General features: G+C 34.1%; 1 protein-coding gene across 1 annotated transcript in view; it reads left to right on the top strand.

Moving 5' to 3' along the window:
- Positions 1 to 25902, top strand: part of LOC108358007 (potassium channel subfamily T member 1-like) — a 401062-nt gene that overhangs the window by 360390 nt on the left and 14770 nt on the right. Inside the window, exons 11-13 of the mRNA XM_017609121.1 lie at positions 1949 to 2089; positions 14573 to 14722; positions 15031 to 15239. Coding sequence (XP_017464610.1) covers positions 1949 to 2089; positions 14573 to 14722; positions 15031 to 15239 — 500 coding nt within the window. The remainder of the gene's footprint in view (positions 1 to 1948; positions 2090 to 14572; positions 14723 to 15030; positions 15240 to 25902) is intronic.

The raw sequence follows: 25902 nt of genomic DNA, 5'->3' as shown, positions 1-25902 counted from the left end.
AAACAATGGATCGACATACCCTGAATTTGAACCAACTTTGTAAGTACCATTATGTACATATAAGGGTGGTGCAAAAAATAAAAGTCGGAATTTTAATGCTCTCAAACACTAGAAAGGTTCTGTACCGAAAAAAATAGACACTAATTATTTTTTTTTTGATCAAAAGGTATCTCGGGGTCGCTAAAAGTTTTCCATGCATTTTACCTGAAAAAAAAAACAATTTTCGTAGAAATGGTATAGAATTCTCTAAAATCAATGTATGTCGTTAAGGAAATTCGGCTTCTCTTTACGAGACCTCCGATAATATTACGCAATTGTTTATTTTACCATTGCATTTTTTGGGGTTCTTGGGTTAACTATAAAATATAGTTTGTATAAAAAAATGGTTAAATTAACAATCACGTATTATTATTGGAAGTCCCCTAAAGAAAATCCGAGTTTTTCTATCGCAAAATATATATTTTCAAGAATCCTATACCATATAATTTTTTCCTATACTAAATACAGGGAAAACTTTGGGCGCTCTAAATATTTTTTGATTTCAAAAAAAAAAAAACAGGGGTCTATTTTTTCGCCATAAGAGAATCTTAGGGGGTGAGAGCATTTAAATTCAGACTTTACTTGGTTTTACCACCCTAGCGTGTATGTAACTATCCTGTCGGAATAAAGCAACAGTCTCAAAAATGAAGTCGTTGGAAATAAATTACTTTGAAGCAAATGCTGCTGGCTAATCTACGGCTCGGCTCATTAAATTCTGTATTTACTATCCATTCAGCCACTTACTTATTTTAGATATCCTTAAGCCAAATTCAGTTGAAATTAGTTTAAATCATATGCAGACTGGGAAGTGTTTGACTCGCTCACTGTACTTCAAGCTGAACATTTGAAAACAAATTTACATATCTGGCTGTATCTGAGTGTGCAGAGGAGAATGTTGTTGGTTTTTTAACTTCCAGAAGGTTCAGGTTTGAATGCCGCCAGAAGCAACATTTTAAAATGATAATAAACATTTTTTTTTTGTGTCTCCTAACTATGAAAATGCATATGTGAAGTGCAGGGCGAAAGCGTATTCAAACGGAAAAACATAAAATTAGTAAATGGCAAAGCCCTACTAATTTTGAAGTCATTTAAACCAAATGCGTCTTAAAGTAGTTGAAATCAAATGGAGAGTCGGATAATTGACTTGCTTAATAAAGTTAATTGCCTACAAGAAAAAACCACTTGTAGTTGGTAACAAAGTACTTTTTAAATTTCCGGCAGGGTTGGTACAATTAATTAGTCGCAATGGTAAATGGGCGCTGATAGCGAGCGCCCTACAATATATGCCAACAATGACTCAGAAGGGGAGTGCAGAGCAGTAGTACAGATGTACTAACGTAGGTCGGAACTCAAGCGCGAAAGGGTAAACACCTTACACAAAGTTAGAAGATATCCCAGCAGTGGAAAACGACACGGTTGCGGTTATAGTTTTTCCAATGGTAGTTTTATATTTATGTATATATATGTATGTAGTATTTATACTTGTATGTACGCAAATGAAAACATAAAATTCCGAACTTAAATCATTTTATTGTTCGCTTTATTATTGTTAATTTTTCATGAAATGCTACACTCGCACCCCCCTCGCACAACGCTGGATCGTCCACCGCAACAATGACACTGGACCACTTTAACTAACGCGACCTTAAAATGCAAAAACAAAACATCCAATATTTGCTGCGTATACATAAACAATGGAACCCTGCGGATATCAACAATTGTAACAATGAATGGATTCGAATGGATTTTGGCTACTCGACGCATTCTCGTTCGACCGCAACACATGGACTTGGCTCCATTTTTGTTCTTCCATTTTTGCATGGCTGTTGGCACTTTTTATATTTGGTTCGTTGCTGGTTTTTGGCAAACCATCATTTGGGAACGGCGGACCGCCAACCGCCAACCGCAGACCGGAGCACAAACTTCATGTGAAATTTGCGGAGCATGTCGTCTGCGAGGATGAATTCAAATATGCGCTGCTAGCCAACAATTGCACTTGTCCCGGTGCGAGTACGTTGGTCACATTGTTGTTGCACACGTCACGCGGACAGTAAGTAAACGTTATGTATATTATTTTTTATTCATTTGATGGGCATTTCAATTTCATACACTTTTACATACATATGTATGTAAATAAACATATGGAAATATGTCGAATGCGCAAATGAAAATATTTAGACAGAAATTTACACACTACCATTAAGCCATTGTATATGTATAGTTTTAGGTTAGTTTAAAAGGATTTATATTAACAGTAAAAAAAACTTTTTTGCTACAATAAATGTACAGTGACGAACTAAATTATTGGCACAGTATATGCAAATTTTTTTATTCTTATCTATTCTCGATAATATAAGAAAAAAAATATGGTTCATATTCCACCAATAAATATAAAAATCAAATCCCCAAACTTTGTGCAAAATTCAGGAAAATTCAATAAACTTGCATACCAATTTGCAACTTTTTATTTGGTAGAAGGTGTTGCTCATTTTCTCTATACAAAAAATAATTGTCGATTGTATGGATGAACCTGCGTGAAAAAAATTTCCCAAAAAGCAACGCGATTTTCTAGCAACTTTAAACTTGCACTTTACAAAAACTGAATGGGCTATAAAATTGCATTCTTAGAATTTTTCTAAAAAATCTGAATAAAAAGTTGCAAATTGGTATGCAAATTTATTGAATTTTCCTGAGTTTTCCACAAAGTTTGGAGATTTGATTTTTATGTTTTTTGGTGGAGTATGAACCATATTTTTAATAAAAATTATCGCAAATAAATAAGAATAAAAATGTTTGCATATATTGCGATAAATTCACTATGCCAATACTTTTGTTCGTCACTGTATATATAAATATTTACGTACAGATAGTATTTGCCACACACATATTTGCAGGGACCCTACCGAATATACACTTAAAAAATATGCATGAAATTTTTTAAGCCAACCGTTTGAAGCCAAATTTAGTTGAAATTTTTTGAGCAGATAATATTCGGCACTTTTGACACTTTTAAAAGCTAAATTACGATCTAAATGTACCTTTAATATGTACCTTTAAAAATTTAAACTTCCGAAAAATCTAAAAATAATAGACGAAAAATACCGAATGTACCCAAAAATATACCGAAGGGTTCCGAAAAAAAATTCCTAAAAATAATATAAAACATATGGAAAAAAGCCTGCAATCTGCGTAAATTTTGCCGAAAGGTCCCTAAAAGTTTCGAAAAAGTGTCGATAGGTTTCGAACATATACCGAAGGTTTGGAAGGAGTTCCAAAAAGTGACAAAATAATCCTGAAAGGAGCAAAAGAAGTCCCAACGGGTTCCAATACTCATAAACTATAAAACATCCCGTTCCGAAAAATTCCGAAGAATCCGAAAACCACTAAAAATCATAAATCAGTTCATATTCTTATCGATAGCACTATAGGGGCGGACCCAGCAGCAATTCTTGGGGGCGTGGGAAATTTTTCAACATATATCGTGTATATAAATTTAAAAATCACCGCAATTTCAAATACTGATGAATACTTGATTTCTAGAAATTTTTTATTTTTCGAAAATTTTGAGAATTGTAGGAATTCTAACAAATATTTTCTAAGTAAAAGTGTCGATTATACAAGGTTGATCGAACGAAAATAAAAGTTTTCGAATGTTGAAAACATTTTCACATTACGCCGTTTTTCAAAATTTAAAAATTTTCGTAATTCTTGAAGATTCAACAAATTTTTGGACGTTGATGTTTTAAAAATTTTCAAAAAATTTTAAATTTTCAAACTTCATTTTATCAATACAAAATTTTGGGAAAGTTCAGAAAGTGGAAAAATTTTATAATTTTTCAAAATTGTTAATATATTTTAGAATTCTAAGAAAATTCTATTTTTTATACACAAGTACCATGAACATAAGCATTTTTCGACAACTCGTGATGTTTCACATTTTTACATTTTAGGATGGATTTTAGATTATTCTAGAAAATTCTCAAAATTTTGGAAAATATAAAAATTTCTAAAATCTCAATAATTTTGTACATTTCAAAATATTCTCATTTTACCAAAATTTCTAGAATCTCCCGGATTTCGATAGTTTTTGAAATTTTGGAAATTATCCTAAAAATAAGAATCTTGACATTTCTTTCAATATAATAATTTTATAAAATTCAAAATTCTGGAATTTTCGTAGTTTTCTAAACCTGTGAAAATATTTAAACTTGCTATGACTTTCAACTGTGTAAAATAATACAAATTCGAAAATACAACAAAAAAAAATTTAAAATTAAGTACATAATTTCAAAATTTGTAAAATTCAGTGAATTCGAAAAACTGATAGGCCTACTCAAATAACACGATACTTCAAGCTTAGCACACAGCTAACATTTCAAACTCAAGTGAAATTTGACACACTTTTTCCATGAATTAAAATTTTCAAAAGCCATTACATTTTTTTACATTTGGTACATGAAGATTTTGCCTGAGAAGACCCGTTGTAAAATTTTTCTAAGAATCTAGAGAATTATTCTTAGGAAAATTTTAATCCTCTAATGAACTTCCAAACTTACTCGTTGGGCGGTTTCTCGAAATAAAGTCAAAACGACCCTATCTGGCAGGAGCTGGTGGGTTAAAATGTTCTATGAAAATAATTCCCATGAAATTTTACTATGTGCCTTTAATTTCGCTCAGACATTTATTTTTGAAATTGTTTGATGTTTTTTTTAGGTGATAAATAAAAAATACGAGCCAACTTTTGCAAAACCAGCGAGTGCGTTACAACTGGATAGGTATACTTTCAGAAAATGTTAACAAAGTTCAGACTGGTTTCGCTTGTCGCACAGTGTTATCTCTCGCAGCGGTTTCGTGGACTGTGTGACTTAATCCCACAATATCTTTTCTTGTGGGGTTTCCTAAAGTCGCAGGTTAATGCCAATAAATCGCATTCGATCGTTTTCCTGTATTACCCAGAGAAAATTCTGATTACTTGCTCGCGGTTAATTCAAGAACATCTATATAATCTTGATATATGGTGCTGCACATATTGCGTTAAATCAAATCCTGCTAACAACAACCTACTTCTGTAGTGCGATTCCCATTTTTCTTAACGACAATATTCGTATCGTTAGCTAACGATTCCGACAAGTTTCGTTAACTGCAATTGTCAAGCACACTTTTAGCGAATATTGTCGGGAGCTTTGACAGTTGTCTAACGAAATTTGTCGATAGCCTAGCTACGAATATTTTGTCGTTGAAAAGTTTTACGATAATAATTGTTTTAAGTTTTTATTGAGAAATATTAGGCAAAAGTCATCGGCAAGCAAACTATTATAATAAAAAATAACTAATAAATAAACATTTATCACATATAGATGTGCTTTTTATTATTATTCTTTTTATTTATTACACTGTGCAAGTTGAAAACTTAGGCAAAAGTTTTGATTGTTGATCTCACTTAATTGGGGCATTCTAAATTCAATGGCTCCCTCCGTTTTGCCAGATTGGCTCCAGTGTTCGAGATAACGATACTTGAACATTTGCTTCAATTTTAACTTGTTTGTAAATAAATCAGTTTTTGTGTCGATTTAATAAAATTTTCAACATGACTGATTTTTATAGCGAAGGTTATATTAAAAAATAGTTACGTGAAAAAGTTTAGTAAAATGACTTTAACGGACTTTGTCGGAGTTATTTATACAAAAAAAAAACTTACTACTTTAAAGGCCGGTTGCTCAAAGCCTGATTGACACTAATCACCGATTAACATCGTTATCGACGTTTTCGGCTCCATGCAAATAACATAGTGTCGGTAACGTCGATAACGATGTTTAACCGGGGATTAGTGTCAACCAGGCTTTGAGCAACCAGCCCTAAGCAACTTTTCAAGTGCCGTTACGTCGAAAACTAGAGCCACAGCTGAATTTTTAGACGTGGAAAGCATAACGTCAAAATTATGTGATTGTTGTAATTCATACTGTAATTGTGCGTATAATTTGTTAGTGTAATTTTTTACTTATATACGGTTAACACCACCTTATTAAATTCGCCTTGCCGAGGCCCTTATTGCCAGGGAAGAAGTCCAGCATCCTATGGTACTGCTCCGTAGTAGCTCTTGGCATGTTTTTTTCATATTGTATTCACAAACAACAATCCCGACAACAATAATACGCGCAACAATAAAATGTTTCTTTTAAATATTGAGTGTAAAACGTCAATATTGCCATATTTGTCTTTGTAGTTAACGACAATCGTCGTAAACATCTTTATCGACATGTCTATCGAATTCTGTCGCTAAGTGTGTTTTCGAGAATAGCCTGTTCGCTACTGCAAGCTACAAACGTCGTTTATTATAAATAACGAATATCGGTCGTTAGGAAAAATGGGAATCGCTCTACTGGTGTTACTTTCAAATATTTTAATTTTTATTAGACAATCTCTCTTTTTTTTGCGTGTTATAGTTCGTTAAAATATTTATTCTTCTTTATTGGTCAGTTTAATGCTGGATTTCCACTGGGCATTAAATGGCAAAAATGGCTAAGTCGGGCATTAAAAAATAATCGTATCATTACATTAAAAAAATAGTCAGTCATTAAGTTCATTTCCACATGGCATTTTTTTAAATGGCATAAATTTTTTGTTCATTTCAATGCCTAGTGGAAATTCGATAAGAAATAATTTTCAAATGACAAAGGAACGGATGGTCACCGCAGTGTAAGGTGGCCCTCCCATGGAAACACCCATATGCATATGGAAGCGCAATTTATTTACTTTTATTTTAGACGTGTAGCACTTCGCCACATGTTTACTTTCTGTTTGCAAAAACTTATAGTTTTGACCTCGACTGGAAACATGAAACCGGGTCACACGGAAATATGAGTTTGTATTTATGTATTTATTTGCATGCGTCCACAGCAATACAAATGTCCATGTCTACCATACAATTGCTGTCATTCTCAATTCACCAACTATGCATAATACTTTTTGCAAATATCAACTACGACGAGCAATCAGTTAAATGCAAACAGTGCAGGACAAAATATTAATGCATTCTAAAAAAAATTAAATTTTTCAAAGCTGTAAACAAGATGAAATAAATTTTGGCTGTGAAATACTATAAAGTTCTTCAGAGCGAAGAAATAAAAACTCGTGCATCCCCAATCTAAGTAATACAGGGCGTATGAGTAACGTCTATACATTAGTATGATCGTCAAAACTGTGAGAAATCTCCCCCAAACCGAAATTTGGAATAAAAATTCTAGATTTTATATAATCGTAACATATTAGTTAAATTTGCAAATTTGGATATCTATATTCTCGATCAAATTTAATTGTTACATTCAGATTTAATTTTTTGAATCATTAAGTACTCAAAGTAGGCATAAAAACTCAAACGTATAAGACATAAAATAAAAGCGGCCAGTGAACCCGCGTGTTGTTAAAATGCCAAATTTTAATTTAAGTTTTAAATAGGTGGCAACCCTCTTCAAAAATATTTTCAAACCAAAATTTTCTTTAATCTTTTTCTCTGTTGACAAAGCGCGAGGTTTAAGGAGGTTCTAGTATGAAAATATTTTGACATTTTTAAAGGCCGTTCTTATGCAGCTCTCAAGAAAAATTACAAGAAATATTTTTCCTTATTTCTATTGTTTGAAATAGTTTGTTTTTACTGTAAATTTTCTTCAAGACGAAAATATATTTACAACCTTCGTTTTGCTAGAGAGCTGCCAACTGATTTAAAAAATTTTGAGAGCTGAAAATTTCTTTTCGATTCCTTAAGCGTCATTTTATATGAATTTTTCGTTTTTCCTGAGAACTGTTAACATCCTTTTAGAGCAAAATTTAACGGAAAACTTTGCCTCATATTCCTTTTAACCAAAAAAAAATACGATAATTCTTACCTATTATTTTTTAAACATCCATGAGAACCTGTAAGTTCGCAAAAATTCTGAAGTAACCGAAAAGAGCACAATCCCTAAAAAATTGCTAAAAAAAAATTGGAAATATTCCTAAAAATTACGGTTCCATAAGAAAGCCGAGAAAATCTTCAGGATTTTTTAAAAATTTAGAGCATTTAATTTTATCACCAATGGAAGAAAACATCAAATATTGCCAGTGGCGGATTTGAATATTTGTTGCCCTTTTTCCGTTAAGAAAAATATTTTGAGGTAAAAGTACTAGTTATGCAACGATTAGTAGTAAATAGTAATACTCAAATTTATGTTATTTACTATACTTTTATTACAAGTTTTAAGATGAAAAAGTGGTATTTACCTTGAATAAAGGTTTCCAATTTTTGAAGAAAGCCATCATCAACAAAGTTTTTTCACTTGGTAAGTTATAATCTCAAAAGTACTAAATTGGTGTTTTAAAATATTATCATTTAAATAATATCAAAAATACCGGTGTTGTCCTATTTTCTGATTGCGTAATTGAATCTATGTCTTAATCTTGAATCTGTGTTTAATTTCGAAAGCTAAATATAATATAAAAAAAAAAATTAAATTCATCGGCATGCGTCACTTCACAAATGTTTCTAAAACTTTAATGTTAAATTTTCCTTGCAACGAACCAGCTGCCAACCAAATGGTTATCATCGAACTTACCCTTCTCTAAAAATATATCAAATATATTTTTAGACCACGGCTGTACCTGAAGGATTCCAGTTCACCATTTTCTTTGTTATGTAGACGGACACAAGCAAATATTTACTATCCACAGTAACACTTTCAACCGCACAATGGATTTTACTTTAATTTCATTTTAATACTACAAAAGTTCTTTGTAAGCCAGCAGACATAAAAACTCACACAAATACAAATACAAATACACAAACATCCTGCTGCTTATATTTATACCACGCAAATATATGTATGTATGTACATAACCATACATACATATACATTTGTATTGTTGCTGGCGTATCGCGGTGTTAAGCTTTTCCTGGAACACATTAAACGGACATTAGTGGCGTAATCGCTCAGCAACCCGTTTGCGCGCTGTCAATGCTTTTCCGCTTACTTTCCGCATTTTATGACCATTTTGCCAATTCCGTAAGGTCACATATCTTAGGCTTTCCCACCCGATGCCGTTGACAGATGCATTTGCCGTGTAATGGGGGTGTACATATACATATATGTATGTATGACTACTAGTATTTGTGGTCATTTTTCCATTTTTTTCAGTTAGCTGGATTTTACGGGAAGCCCCCATAACTTAGTTGGTATAGACCTCCTTTTATGTACATATTTATGTATGTATGTATGTACTTTAAAAAAACCCAGACAATGACACGGCCTTTCCCATTGAATTCTATAGTCCAGCAGCGGCATCATTGTTGTACGCTGCCATTGTGTCGATTCGCTTTGCAGGTACATTAGCGTGGTTCAAAAATGCAGGTCAAAAAGTCTGCGGTAAAAAATATACCAATTTTTTTTTGAAATCAAAAAACATATTTAGAGGTCGCTCAAGGCGCTCAAAGTTTGCCATGTACTTTATATGGGGAAAAAACAACTTTTCGTAGAAATAGCACAGAATTCTTGAAAATTAATACTTTTCGATCATAAGACTCTGTTTCTCTTCAGAATATTCCTAGTAATAATACCCAATTGTTTATTTAACAATTTTTTCTTACTAACTATATTTTATAGATCCGCCAAAAATATCAGCAAATGCAATGGGGGACCTATAAAAAATCTTTAGTATTAAAAAATGGTTAAGTAAACAATTCGGCATTGCTATTGAAAGTCTTCTTAAGAGAACCAGAGTTTTCCGATCGAAAAGTATAGATTTTTAAGACTTCTGTACCATTTCTACGAAAGTTTTTTTTCCTACATATATAAAACCTATGGCAAATATGAATATTTTTGATTTCAAAATAAAAAATAGGGGTATATTTTTTCTGACTTTCCTTCTTTTTTTTTTGGATCACCCTGGTGTATACATATATATATATATGTGACGAAAATACTAATTTATTTCACGACCAACTGTCGCTTTTGTGTACCCAACCGGAGCACTCAAACCAACATTTAACCCGCCTATAATACCTACAGGGACTGGATTATATATATATATACTTACTTTCATACATAATAACCATTTCCCTACAAATACACAACCATAGCTTTTGGATGGCAAATCCCTACGCCTGGTGAGTGGGTGGACATAATTTAAGGTCATGACTTAATAAGAATTACATGGACGTAGTCTGATATTATATATAGGTTAGTTCTATCTACATATGTATGTATGTAATTGCAGTCTACACTTAGGCACACACGCATTTGGTTATGCATCAGCAGCACTTTGGTAGGATTACCGACAAATATGTACGTAGCTACGGCTTGCGCTCGGTCGGCTATAGCTGTCGTTAATAAATTATAACAGAATGTAATTGAATTAAACTCTAGCAATTAGAATTAGGATAAAGAGCGCAACAGGTGGATAACGTAAACAAATTTCTTGTATAAGTAAACACATACTAATGAGCTGTTCTTTTTAAAATGGACGGATTTCGTAAAAATAATAGTTTGTGAAAAGTTACTTTATTTTGAAACATCGCTTTTATAGAGACCAGAGAAGAAGGAAATATACATACGTCTTCTCTGATCATCGGGCCACCCAGAAAAACACACGCTTCACTAATGCATCTATATGGTCCAGCATTAAAGCATTCGCCTTGAGTGGGCTTGAGTGTAAGCTTGTTATGGAGCAACCCCTGACTTCTATCGAGCTTGGTATTGAAGCTAAAGACAAATTCAGTAACACCTACTACTATAATTGAATGCTTGAAATGTTCACTAGAATTCTTGGGTATCCATACAACATCGGCCTCCTTTGCCTTTTTGAATACTATTACTCTTATTTTTTATTTTATTAAAAAAAAAATAAATGTTCATCGTTTCCGCCAACCTCATACCACTGTGAGCCGTGGTACGTCCGAGAGGAAAATATGCATAGAGATCTGAATAGACGAATGGTTAAATCTGAACTGGAAAATACTGCTGAAGAATATAAAAGCATATTGAGAAATCACCAAACCCCACCAGGAAATACTAGCGGCGGACGTAGGATTTTATCTGGGGGGCTTTGGATTTTCCATTTATCACCCATGATGCAATAATTTTTAGAAGGTAGTTTCACTTCTTCTTCTTCTCCGCCATGTTAGCTATCTGACAGAAAACGTGTTTCGTATTTTTTGTTGTACCAACTTTTTCAAAAAAAAATCCAGCTTTTGACGATGGAAAAATAAAACAAAGAAAAGCCAAACATATAAGTACAGCAATTTTCGAATATTTTGTAATAATTTTCTTCATAAAAAATTAGCTGCTGCTTTCGTGGATATTGCAACACACGGAATAGATGTAAGGACACAGCTATAAGAGCCACCGCACACCACAGACTTTATCGGCCGCCTATTTAAATGATAGGGCTCGCTTGAAATATGTACATGAAGATGTATGGAGGTGCGCACATTACACCAGCTGAATCGCTCTGACCAATAAGTTGTGGTGCAATGGAAAGACTAGCGAGCACATCTCAATTGCCGGCCGATAAAGTCCGTGGTGTGCGATGGATCTAATCCATTATAAACAAGAAATATTGCTGTTATATTTTCATTTTTATGATTTTTATTCATGTGATTAGCAGTGGCAAAAATGTATGTATAAAATACGTATATTTATATTAAAAATTAAGTGATCAGTTATGAAACATATAAAGCTTTACATGTTCTGTTAAAAAATATCTAAAATAACAAGCGATAATCCCCAAGTTCAATATCGTAGCATGTGCGTGTTTGTCACAGACACGGTTTATGTCAAAAATTTTGAAGTGAAACTAACTTCTAAAAATTATTGTATCATGTTATCACCTATTTGATTTTAAGATCGTTATCAAGAACTATCAATAAGTATTTTGTGGAAGTAGGTATAGATCGTTCGTACCTTTGTGATCAAGGATATGATGGAGCTCCAGCGATTAGTGGTAAATTCCACAGAGCCCAACGTACAACCAATTGGATTTTTTCTCTTACCATTTATGAGCATTGTGCTCCACATAGTCTTAATTCAGCCGTAAAAGGGGCATGTGAAGTAACTAGCATTTGTAATGCATTCGGAGACTATTGCAGTGGTACGTGAAAATTGAAGAAAAAAATTAAAAAAGATTGATTCAATGTAACTCTCGAAGAGATAGCAGTTCGGAAAAACGACAAAATAGCAACCTGTACCTGGCGGCTATCTCTATTTTGAAATTTTAACTGTCATAGCAGTGCAATCACATTTCCCGCCCATTAAGTGCCGCCGATGAGGAATGTCACGAAGCCTATAGGGCCGCGCTGCGATCGTGAGCAACGCGAGTGGGACCGCTATAGAGTACTGAAAAGTAAAGCGAGACGTATTTGCCGCAATAAGAAGAGAAATGCCAAAATGCGTGAGGGCGAAGAGCTTGAAATGCTGGCTGACAGAAAAACCGCCTGAAAATTTTGTCAGAGAGTTAGGCGACTTACGGCAGGTTTCAAGACCAGGGCATAAATGGCGACCTAGTTACCGATGTCCAGAACGTACTTGAATTTTGGAGGGAACACTTTTCCACCCTACTGAATGCTAGCAGCACGGAAAGTTGTGGAGAAGACAAACCCGAGTCCACAGTCGACGATGGCGGAGTCGATGTTCCACCGCCTGTCTATGACGAGGTTCAAATAGAAATTGCACGGCAAGTTTGAAAAAGTATACGACTTCGTTTATTTTGGAACCAGCAATAACACCAATAATATTTTTAGCCTTGAAAAACGGACAGTCACTCTTGCCAACAAGTGCTACTTTTGACTGAGTAGGCATTTGCGGAAGATTTACAGGACTACGCATTGGCGAAGGCGAGTATGGCAGGCGTTGGAACGATGAGCTGTATGAGCTTAACAACGACATGGCCATAAGTAGTGCAGCGAATTAAAATATAGTGGTTCCGACGCTCCAGCTCTGAAAGTATTCAACACGGAACCCTCTGGTTATAGCAGAGAAAGAAGGAGGTCCCCACTGCTATGGAAAGATCAAGCGGAGGTTGGCTTCACTTGGCATTTCAAATTGGCGTCAATTGGCACAGAAACTGGCGTGCTTTGTTGAACTCGGGCAAAATCGTATCGATAGGAATCGAAGTAAATTCAGTCAGAAAAAATTTAGTTATCGAAAGCTATCAAATTACTGAAATTTATCGAATCATCGAAGTTTATAGTTATCGAAAATTATCAAGTTATGCATTTTATCGAGTTATCGCAACGTATTATTTAAATTGATCAATGTTTATTGAGTTGTCGAAATTGATAAACACAGAAAATTAGTTGTCGAAATTTACGGATAGTTATCGAGCTATAAAAATTATTTATTTATAATTGATATTTATTGATTAACTAAATTATTGGATCTATCGAATCGAAGTTTTTGGAATTTTCAAAATAAATCGTGCTATAGAAATTTCAAGGTTTTTTAAGGTTTATCGAGTTATCACTGCTTATCGAATTTTATCGTATCACCAGAGTGTAACGTGTTATCAAAGTTTGTCGATAGCATTCGAAAAATACGTAGCTATTAGAATTAACCGAATTATCGAAATTTATAGAGGAATTCAGTGTTTATCGAGTTATCGATTTTTCATTTATCGAAATTTATCGAGCTCTCGAAACGAACAGTTATCGAAATTTATCGCAATTAGTTGAGTTATCGATATGTATAAGCTAATCCACATTTATAGACAAACGGGAATGTATGGGGCAAACTTCAAGTCCGGTCAGAGGCCTTCAAAAATGTTAAAAATTTTAGTAGTCCCATCTTAGTTCCAAAGCAGGAAATTTTCCGGTAAATAATTTTAAACGACGTGCTAAGTTAGAAAATCTCTCCAAGTGCCTTAAAACTAGAAAAATATTCGAATTTCGATAGTAACTTTGTGCTAAATCTTTGAACAGAGCTATATGTCTATATCTATATTGATTCCTCTAGACTGTTATGCGAACAAATGGCACTCGGATATAAAGAAGAAAACAAGACAAACATGTATTCCTACTGTTCACTTTTAAAAACTTTTTTTTACAACATTGCGAGTTTTAGTTTGCCTACGAATTTCCAATGCAAAATTCTGTTGCAAAACTTTAATTTACTCATTGTTAGCGAATAGAACAATTTGGTTCTAACTAATCGCTAATAAAGAAAACTGTGCAAACTGTTAGAATTCTCATACTGACATAGTCAAGTAAAATCGAAAAGGAGCAAATTAGACAAAGAAAGTTGCGAACAAAGAGAAAGTTAAAGACATTTAGAAAACAAGTTCAAATTATTTACTTATGAACGTCAGCAACAACCATTCAAACGGCGAAGGACACAGGACGCAGCGGCACTACACTCACATACATGAACACTTACATTATTCCAGAGTACAAAGAGTACTTACAATCTATACGATTTTAACTGCTCGTAGTCATACTTGTTCAACAAGCACAAAAAACGCCGAAGTGAAATTGTTTTAACGTTGGTTTTTTTTTCTTATTGAACTATTGCAGGGAAGGTCAACAATCACCGGAAGAATGGCATCGTCTTTATGGCAAGTGTTCCGGCAATGAGATCTATCACATTGTACTCGGCGACAGTCGCTTCTTCGGCGAATACGAGGGCAAAAGTTTCACTTACGCCAGCTTTCATTCGCATCGAAAGTGAGTAGACGACGTAGTCCAAATGGGAAGATGGTTTTTTTTTTTTTTTTTTAATTCAATTTGTCACTTTTTTGCTTTTGGTTTTCCATTTGAGTCGTAGTGTTGTAGTCTATTGCTAACTGACTGACTGATGGACGTGCAATTGAACTAAATTTAATTTGGCGCTGATTGAATTTTGCGCTAGTTCATATATCACTTTCAAATTCATTGATGGACATAGATTTTTCATCGTCTTTGATAGCGTTCTAAGCGATTTTGCTTGTTTTTGTTTTTCTTTTTCCTTTCTTGTTTTTTTTCGTTTCCACCAGATATGGCGTTGCATTGGTAGGCGTACGTCCAGCCGAGCTGCCTGAATTCTACGAGGACACAATTTTGCTGAATCCCGGGCCGCGGCATATCATGAAGAAGGATGACACATGCTATTACATGAGCATCACAAAGGAGGAGAATTCGGCATTTGTTGTCAATCAAAATCAGAATCAAAATTTGGATACACACGCGACGACGAAGGAGGGTGGTAAGTGTGTTGACTGGCTGCCTGCCTGCCTGACTGGTTTCATTTTTGTCAGCTGCTCGGGCGGCAAAGCCAATAAGCCTGATTTCCTCTTTGTACATCTAAAGTTATTTCTTATCTATTTATGAGTCTATATTATTTCATAAGTATCTACTATAGTATGATAATAAAGGGTATGTGTGAGCGTATGCGCTTTTGTATATGTATGTACACCTACTCTCTCTTGGCTGTATGTATGTGCGTTTGTGGATGTTCACGCAAAGTATTACGCATTTACATAATGCATTTTTTATTGCATTGAGTTAAAAGCTACTTTAGAATATTAACTTTTATATAATATATAAATATCGTCGCCTGGGTAAAAGATTGTCGTAAGCGTCGTACGTACGTGCGAAACATACGAGACCCAGGCGACGATATGTGTAAGCAAAAAATACAATTAAAAGCTATTAGGGGTGTCCTCTTTAGTTAGAACAAAATTAAACAAAGTTAATTTTATTAGCCAATGTTTTTTGCTCTGTAGTTTCATACAAAAAAAAAGTAGAGAGACACACACTTCCGTTTGGGCATCATCTAATGGCTCCGATACAATAATTAAACCTAGCATGGGCAACTGGATCTAAGTAGGCTAATTTCGAGTTAAAATAACCAAACCTCTCTAGTTTTTTTTTTAGACTAAAGTCTGCTTAAAAGGAGGTACATGATTTCCATTTACGTCTCTACAGGAAACAGCCCCGGTCTTTTAACCATTTGATTGCTGCCTTATTTTCTAATAGAATATTCGAGTCGCAATCCTGTCTGCCAGCATCTCAAGCTCTTTGCTTTCACGTCTCTCTGCCTGTCATTTCATTCGTTTGAATAGATGTCTCTCATCCCTCCCCTTTCTCCGGTATCGCTCAACTGTCGCTTCTTCAACGCGCTCGTAGAAGCGCTCCTTGGTTTCATTATCCGTTTTCTCGCTTGCGGCGAAGGGTGTGAACCTGGAGGCAAGGTCCTTATTTCTTAAGTGAGGCTCGTTTCCATTTGGGGCAGCTGTCAGAGGCGTTTGGTGCCCTTTCATTGAATCAAATTTTTAACTGGGCAGGTGCCAAGCCCAGCGATCAACCCATTAACTTTTAAAGTTTTGAGAAAAACTTATTTCACTTTGAGTTCTCCTACCATCAAGGATTAGAGAGCCTCTCAGTAATTATAGGATATCTCGAAAACTATTCATAGGACTTATGTGAAACTTACAGGTAATGTTTTTGAGGCTTACTACTTTCGGTAAATGCAAAAAAATACTACCGCTTAATTTCTTTCATCTATATTAACTTGTTCTGCGTGATGTATTATATTACTTGTAATAAATTACCTAGATATGTGTATGTAGATTGACAAAACACTTTAAACACCGTAGTTACTAAAGAGGACACCCCTTTTTCTGACCTAATAGATTGCTTTTTATATGTACATTAAGGTGTCGCAGTATATAAAGCGTGAATCTTTTATACAAAAAAGCGATACAAATACCCTTCAATTTTTCTTTTTTGACCTAAATAACGTTTATACATAGTTTCTTTTGGTTGTTGTGTGGGTAGGAGGAGTATGATGTATTGTAGAACGATTTTCCGTCATCTCTTGTCAAATTTGATTTGGAGACAAACCGGTTTCGGCGTTGTGCCATCTTCAGTGTCATTTTTCATTCTGAAATTAGGATATGTGACAACAACGATTATATGGGGAACGGCACCAGCTATAAATATGTAACCAACTTCAAAGAAATGTGAATGGTAGGGAGAACCTAAGATTATGGCTGCGTTTCTTTATACATTCCGGATAATCCCATTTCACAGCCGGAATAAACAGAATGCGTTTGAAATATACGTCACCATATCAACAGGAACGTTCTAAAGAATAAATAAACAAAAAAGCTTATTCCAAACGTTCAGAATGAATAAAGAAATGCAGCCTATGAAATAAATTATTGAATATCTAAGTGCACTCAAAAATGTTAACGGACAGAATAACCGAAATTAAGCACACAATAATAACAAAAACAAAACCTTATTCTTTGGTGCACCCGAGATGAGGTCCAACCAAAAGGTTACGAACCCACTCGCACTACCACCCGAGCTGCCGGGGATATCTTTAACCCGCCAAGTGACTGGGCTCTCGGTGCGGAATGCTAAAATGGCGGGAAAGGAAGACCTTAGTGTGAAATATACTGACAGCACTACAAGCCCAATATAGGAAACAACAACACAAATAATACTTAAGCTGTCGTCGGAGAGTGCGTCGTCCTCTAGGTGCGTGCTCCTGCCCAATCAATTGGCGCCGCTCCGTTATTCTAAAAAACGAATTGGGCGCTAGAGTAGTCGCCTCGACTGCGCCCACAAACAAGCACAAAGGACTTAACTATTTCCATCATATGGCGGACAAATAAAGTGCCGCGATAAGAGAAAATGGCGATCCCGTTGTGGTTTTTTTTACAATTTTTCAGACTCATTTTGGCGTAAACAACCCTAATGGCGACTTTTCCCCAATGCATTAGCACACCACCGACAATCAGCTGTTTTTTTCTACAAGCTGAGATTTTATTAACGCAATTAGTTGCCGGTAGAGCTCGCTCCTATCGGTTGGAGTGAAGGACACATTCGAAACAGGAACGGAATGGTAGCGTGCACTGCTAAGCACTACAAATAGTAGAAAAACAATGGTCAAAATGTCGTGTCCCTAGTTTTTACGCATGACTTTATGTATATGGGCCAATCCTAGAGTTGCGGAAGTTACGTTCGGACGTTACTGCAAAAAGTATAGATATCCGCGTTACATGTACACATAACGTTTAATTGCTGTAGGATTATGACAACCCATGAGGACTTAATTTTGTGCTCAGAACTTATACTGGGATAACCACGCGGTCACAGGTATTGAGGTCAAAACGAAAAAATGTGTAGGGTATGCGTATCGAATTTTTCAAATCTGGGACACCTTAATGTAACATATTCCTATACTATGTAAGTATTTACATGTGTATAAATATAAAGGCGGTCCAAAAAAGTAAAGTCGTAATTTTAATGCTAGAATCGAATTTCAAACAAATCTCAAAACAAATTCTGGGACACCCTAATAAATATATTTATATACACATAAGGGTGGTTCAAAAAAGTAAAGTCGGAATTTTAATGCTCAATACCCCTAGAATTGTTCTGTACTGAAAAATATGGCCGTTTTTTGTTTAATCAAAAAATATTTATAGGCGCTCAAAATTTTCCATGCATTTTACATGGGGAAAAAAACAATTTTTCGTGGAAATGGTATAGAATTATCAAAATCAAAATATTTTTCGATCAAAGAACTAAGTTTATTTTCAAGAAACCGCCAATAATATTACCCAAATGTTTATTTAACCTAAATCCAAAAACGCCCATAAATCTAATGGGGAACCCATAAAAAATTGTTAGTTTTAAAAAATGGTAAAACACACAATTGGGTATTATTATTGGAAGTCCTTTGAAGAGAAACAGGGCGTTCTGATCGAAAACGTATTTTTCCCCCAAATAAGATACACGAAAAATTTTAGGCGCTTTGGGCGCCCTCTAAATATTTTTTGATTTCGAAAAAAAAACAGGGGTAAACGTTTTTGGATATAGAACAATCGTAGTGGGTGAGAGCATTAAGATTCGGACTTTACCTTTTCACATGCATTTTTCGACCACCGTAATATACATAGATACCTATATTTTTATGTACTATACGGTAAAACTCAGTAGAATAGGTTCAGAGCGACTTTAAAGTTTAACTGTTTGGTAGATCTACTATATTGTCCACAACACCAAGAAAAAGGTGAGAAATGTGCTAAAATTTAAATATTAATGGTATTCACCAAATTGACCAAGTGGCCTGGCACTCAGGTAAAGGAGCAGATTAGCTCAAGCAACAGTCGTTTCAACAATCGTTGCTTGACCTAATCTGCTCTTTCGTCAGAGTGCCAGGCACTTTGCTCAATTTGGAGAATACCGCTATTATAAGCTTGTTAGTAGGAGATGAAAGACAAAGAACTGCTGTTAAGATGGCAATCATAAACTCAGTTGCAATTTCGATGGTACAAGTGCAAACAAATACCCGGATGTTTTTCTCGTACTTAGAGAACACAAAAGTTAAAATTAGTTAATTTTCTGGCATTCAAATCAAAGTAGATATAGCAAACAGTTAAATTTGCAAATCATGCCTAAACTATGCTGCTGACTGTCAGTGTAGTGAATTATTGAGCCCAAAGCAAAGAAAAATAAGAATTTCAGGTGATACCCATCAACTAAATAAGTGTATTGACTGGTGCAGCAAAACATACATATTCCGCTTTCAATGTGTGTATCAGTGTATGCGTTAATTTTTGATTAATTTGAACATTTAATTTTAATGTCAGTTAGTCGTTACTGTCACGTTTTTTTTTGTCCTCAACTCAATTGTTTGTCCGTTTTGGCTACTCCGTTATTTACTTGTCGATTAATTTTTAATTGATTTAAAAACGTCACACTGCTACTTTGTCGCTCCAACTCTATAAAATTACTCACTCTCTATCGCTCGCTCTTACCATGTTACTGTTTTTTCTCTACCTGCATACATACATACATACTTACCCTACGAGTACAGAAACATAATGGCCTGTTTCTCTTTGCGCATTTCCTGTTCGTCCCTTGCTTGTTTTTTATCTTTTTTTTTTTTTTTTTTTTTGATATTTACAGCATAAGTAAATTATGAAATGTGCAAATGGCTTAAATTAAATGTCCATTTTTTATTATTTTTTTTTTTATTTTCCAGCGTGCCGTCAAAAATTAAAAGCTATTACTTGCGAAACTTAAAACGAATTGCAACATAAATTTGATTTTTCCATAAATTCATCAAACGTCCATTAAAATATTTGTGTCCGCCATTAAGCTGTTCATACTAATATATATGAATATGTATGCGTGTATAAAGTAGATATGTAACTGTGTACTAGACGGCAGTGCTGGCAGCGGAAGTTCAATTTCAAATTCAAAAATTGTTTCATAATTGAAAAACTCATGGTTTAAAATTTTATTACAAATTACGTCATAAGTTTTAAGGTCCAAAATGGTGGTTGTAAAGAGCAAGTCGCACGAGTTGTTTTTTTAGTGTCACTCCCTTCTCTCGGCCGAAAAAAAAGAACGCTAAAGCATTCTTCTTACATTTATTTCCATCAGTGGAGTTCCAGCAACAAGTTCAATAAAAAATAAATCAAATAGTTGAACAATTTTGGCCTGCAAATATTTATTGAGGCGAAAAAGTGCCGCTATTACTATTTTTTTCATTATCACTCGAAAAAATCATAATTGATTGTTTTGTTATAACTTTGGGAAGTTTTCACATAGAATATTCATATTAGAGGCAATGAACTTTGGTATAAAAATCGAATTTTTTAATTTTAGTAATGTAAGATTATTCAAAATGTTAAAAGTAAATGGTGAAAATGTTCTTCTTTCCAAAACAAAAAAACAAATCTAGTGTGCGACCAAATGGAAAATAAAATGCATTGAGTAACAGATGACTAAGATTTGAGAAACTAAAATTTATTATTGTTATTTTGACTTTTTTAGTATGTATATCTTTTTTAAGTTTTCATTTAAATACAATTTCGTAATGAAATTTTGTTCCTTATGCAAAACTTAATATAATGCACTGTCTAAGGTAAGCGTGCCACCATTTTCGACCAAAACCGCGTTTTTGTCGAAAAATTTTTTCAACTCGTGATATACAGACATCAGACTAATTTTTCTACCGGAATGCAAACACGTTTCAAGAAACTTCAAATTTGTATTTAAAAAGTTTGGATACGTATTGCGCCCTTTTTATAGCCTTCTTGAAAATCTTGAGTGCATCCTTGTAAGGTTTCCAAAAAAAGTGTTCCTTTGGCTTGACTAAAGAACATTTTGCTGATTGTTTTCTCGGTGCTGAAATTTTCGTACTGCACCAATGCGGTTTCTTTTTATCCTTCCGGAGGTTGCTTGGTCAGGATGAGCTAAAAGCAGCCTTAGAGGAATTTGTCACAAAGTTCACTGCTTCAACAATTTTCGACGATTAGTCCAGCTCACCAAGAGAAACCGTCTTTGCGATAAACTGGCCTATCGTGAGAAAAGGCACGCCAATAATTCATTTAGAAATTTTTAGTACTGAAAATTTTGCGCAGCGATTTTTTTAATAATAGACATTACCCGAAGAAAACTTCATACGTAGTGAAAAATAATAATATTAAATAAATATTTTTTATAAATATTAGTTTTTTATTTTTATTTATTTTTTTTTGCGAAATAACAAATATTCAACATTTTTTTGTTGAGCTTGGGACCGTTTTTAATGAAAAATGTTGTGGAAAAACAACAATAATTTACATGTCCTCATCAGACTTCTTTATCGCGTTCACTGGAACTTCAACCAGCAACTCCGGCATTCAAAGCCAGTAGTCTACCTACTGAGCTAAGTTCGCCATGTAAACTCTATTTCATTTATCAACCCATTTACAATTTAAGGTGTGCTCGTCCTTAAGCTATTTGTTTCTTGTTACTTTTTTATAACTAAGAAAATATTTATGTAGTTATAATGCTTAATAGATCATCAGTAATAACATATGTATGTAATAACATACATTAGGGTGGTCAAAAAAAAAAGTTAAGACGGAAATTTGGTAAACTCATCCCTTAGAATTGATTTACACCGAAAAAATATACCCCCGTTTTTTATTTTGAAATCAGAAAATATTCAAAAGTCACTCAAAGCGCTCAAAGTTTTCCTTGTATTTTATATGAAGACAAAACAAAATTTTTCGTAAAAATGGTATAGAATTCTCGAAAATCAATATTTTTCGATCGGAAAACTCTGTTTTCAGCAGACTTCCAATAATAATATCCAGCTTTTTATTTAACCATGCATTGGGGTGGCTCATAAAAAGTCGTTAGTATTAGCAAATGGTAAAACAAAAAATTGGGTATTATCATTGGAAGTCTCCTGATTATAAACAGATTTATCCAAGCAAAAAATATTGATATTCAAGAATTATGTACTATTTCCGCGAAAAATATAATTTTTTCATATCTTCCTTTACATATTTTTTGATTTCGAAATAAAAAAAGGTATTGTTTTTTCGATATAGAACAATCCTAGGTGGTAAGCGCTTTAAAATTCCGACTCTACTTTTTACACATGCATTCTCAAGCCACCCTAATGTACCCACATACATATAGACATAATATATGTATGTATATGGATATATAATGCAATCATATCATTGTATTTAGTTAGCACCACAACAATAAACAACAACAATACAACTATCACCACGAATAGCACCATTGTGAATGTGAATGTAACAACAATAACATCAATAGCAACACCGGCGACCACCATTAGTACATCAACATCAACATCATTCGGTCGCACGGCACCGGTGCCGTCCGTTTGTGTACGCGTGCCGCACAGCCCCAGCCTCGACTCGGGCGGCATTAGCGCTGGCGGTGGCGTTGGCACACCCCTTACAGAAAGGCACCCGCCATATAGTGACAGTGATTTAATGACACTATTCGTGCGTGAGTGTGACACAACAACATCTTAAATATTTATTTATTTACTATGTGTTTCTAAGCATTTCTCAATCTAATGGCCACTCGCTCGCTGTTTTTTTTTTTGGCACGTTTGTTCGCTCCTCACTAATTTGCTGTATAAGTTATTTAAACTAAAAATTTGCTAATCAATGTCCCACTCCCAGCCATCCAATTTTCTGATTATAGCTGCTCGCCTCCGCCGCTTGTGAATGCCTAACCGCCCAAAAATAATTTATTTACTTTTTTCCCGTAATATTACAAATTAGCCTACAAATACGTGCCTGTTCGAATGTAGTCGGAAAGTTTAACCCTTTCTTGCCCATCAAAGGACCGCCCGACACAATCCTCCAATCACATCAAACAACACAACAACACAGCAACACGCAACACATGCCATCAACCGCCAAACCAACCACAACGAAAATAAGCAACCAATTTGCTACATTTAACCGCGGCAAGCAATCACCAGCTACACCCCCTGCCGAACACGTTCGTTCCATCATTCATTAGCTCACCGACAACCATCGTCCGCGATTAACTATGTATTTACAATCACAAAATCACAATATTTTACCTTATGTTGCCACATTTTGTTGCTAGTATTCCCACATCCCCAATGGCCTCCGCATGCGTGCAATAATTGTATGTGAATGTCAGTATATAAGTATGTGTAACTACTATTTAATAGCAAGTGCATGCACGCGTATTCACGTCTATGTTTTTTTTTTTTACACCCACATATGTAACTGTACGTGCATATGTATGTAAATATATGTATGCGCATCTGGGTCATGCGTTGTTATGTTGACGTTTGATGCCTTAATCACCGTTTCAGCGTCAACGCCTCGATTTGCTTTCGCTTCCGCTGCATGACGTTGCATGCAACTGCGCGTGTGGCACCTATCGAAGTGTCAACCGCCGACGAACATGCACTAATAGACCCCCATGCATACCGTTGTACTTATGTATAGGTATGTATCTATTTAATAATAGTCTAATAATAGTCACTCTGGCCATCGGTTCAAAATTCATTGAACTGTATTGCATATCAACGCCAGTTTCGTGTTTTTTTTTTTTTAATTAAAAAATTTATTATTTTGCCTCATATCTTTTTTTCGTATACTTATTTAAAATTGAACTCGTTCGAAACCGGGACTTCCGTCGATATTTTAAATTTATCAGAATTTAGCTCTTATGGCTATCAATTTTACCCACTCAAATGGATCACAATGTAAGCGTTAATATGTATACACTTGTATATACATAAAGTTAAGTTTTAATTAAAAAAAAAAACGAGTACTGCAACCTCAGTTTGTGAGTAAATAAATATATGTGCATACACATGAATTATACCGCTTGGACTAACGGGCAGTTCTGGCCAATGTCTTTCAACTCACCATAGTCCTTCGAATAAGAATTGTCAATTCTGGCCAGACTAATTTATACATATATCTGCTAACGAAGATGTCTTAGCGTTTTTCATTTTTTTTTTTTTTTAATTTATCTATCAGTAAAATAAAAAAAAATTAAATTAAATTAAAAAGTACATAAATTTTTCTGTCTAAAACAAAAAAAAAAACAAAAAATTAAAAAAAGTTAAGCCAACAAAAAAATAAATAAAAATTTGTAAACTAAGTTTCTTAAGAATTTTTTTAAATCAAAAAATAAAAAAAAAAATAAAATATAAAAATTAAACAAATTGAATTAAAAAGAAAAAATATAAAAAAGCGAAAGATAAGCTCCTTAAACTAAACGAAATTAATCAGGTTCTTTTTAAAGCAATATGGTCTACAAATTAAAAGAAAATCAAAGTGAAATTAAAAAAATTAAATTAAATTAATTTAAATAAAAACAAGTAAAGAGTATAAGTTCGGGCGAAACCGAAATTTATATACCCGGCCAAGGTATCGAATATCTTCGTTTCAACTTTCTCTAAACTATCGATTTTGAGTCAATTAGCTTCAGTAGTTACTGATTTATCGCAGTTTTCGTGTTTCTGTAAATTACCGTTATATGGGAGGTGGGCGTGGTTATTGCTCGATTTCAGAGATTTTCAAAAGATTTCTTAGCTAAGCCCTAGGTAAGGCTCGTACCGAGTTTGGTACGGAATGGTGAAGCGGCTACTGAGATGCAGCATTTCATCATAAGTGGGCGTGGTCCCACCCATTTTCCAACAATTTCTTAATAACACTATTTTTTACCAAAATTCTGCTTCACATACTAATTTTCAACGATTTGGATCCAATATGAATGATTTTTGAGAGCCCAAATATGAAGCGATTTCAAGTTTCTTTCTTTTTTTTAATAAAAGATAACTAAATTTCACGTCGATCTATCCATGTCGATTTTTAACAAAAATCTCTGTTTTTTTATTTATTTATTTTGAAAAATGAAAGAAACAAAATTTCACGCTTGGATGCTTCCGTTTTTTTTTTGGAAAATACTTGAAATTAATTTCAAATGTCGGCAGTTCTTTAAAAAAATATCCATAAACTTTTTTCCATAGGACATATTTATTTAATTAAAAAATGTATTTCATTCGTTATCTATACTAATATATATTTTGCTTGCCACATAAAAGCAAAAAAAATTATTGAAATCAGACTAAAATTACTGCCACTTTTCATATAACGGTAAATTTCAGAAATGCTTGATTTAGGGGCGCTAATTTACTCAAAATTGATACTAACAACAAACACTTGAAAATAAGTAACATTGTTGGGAATTTTGGGAAATGGGCGTGATACCGCCCCCATATGACTATATAAGTTTATCTCATTATGTCTAGCTGAACGTTCTATCGAAAATGTTTAAAATAGGGGTAAAACTACCCCGGCTTACCTTGTAGCGATAGTTTTCGAAAAGGAGAAAAACATATATGTAATACTTGCGCCGGGTATTTAATCTAACTAGTGAACCCACATGGCGTCAAAACGACAGCGTTTAATTAAATTTTTTAAACAGGTGAAACTCTATTCAAAAACCTCTAACTATATTTTTATTAATTAATCTAAACCATTTCTCAGTGAGAGAATAACGGTGCAGATGTGATGACCTTCAAAAAAAAAAAA

Source organism: Rhagoletis zephyria, unplaced genomic scaffold (assembly GCF_001687245.7).
Source record: "Rhagoletis zephyria isolate East Lansing unplaced genomic scaffold, Rhagoletis_zephyria_1.1 Rzeph_scaffold_00192, whole genome shotgun sequence".
Classification (NCBI taxonomy): Eukaryota; Metazoa; Arthropoda; class Insecta; order Diptera; family Tephritidae; genus Rhagoletis; species Rhagoletis zephyria.
Note: the sequence above shows the minus strand (reverse complement) of the source record. Positions and strands in the feature narration are given on the sequence as shown.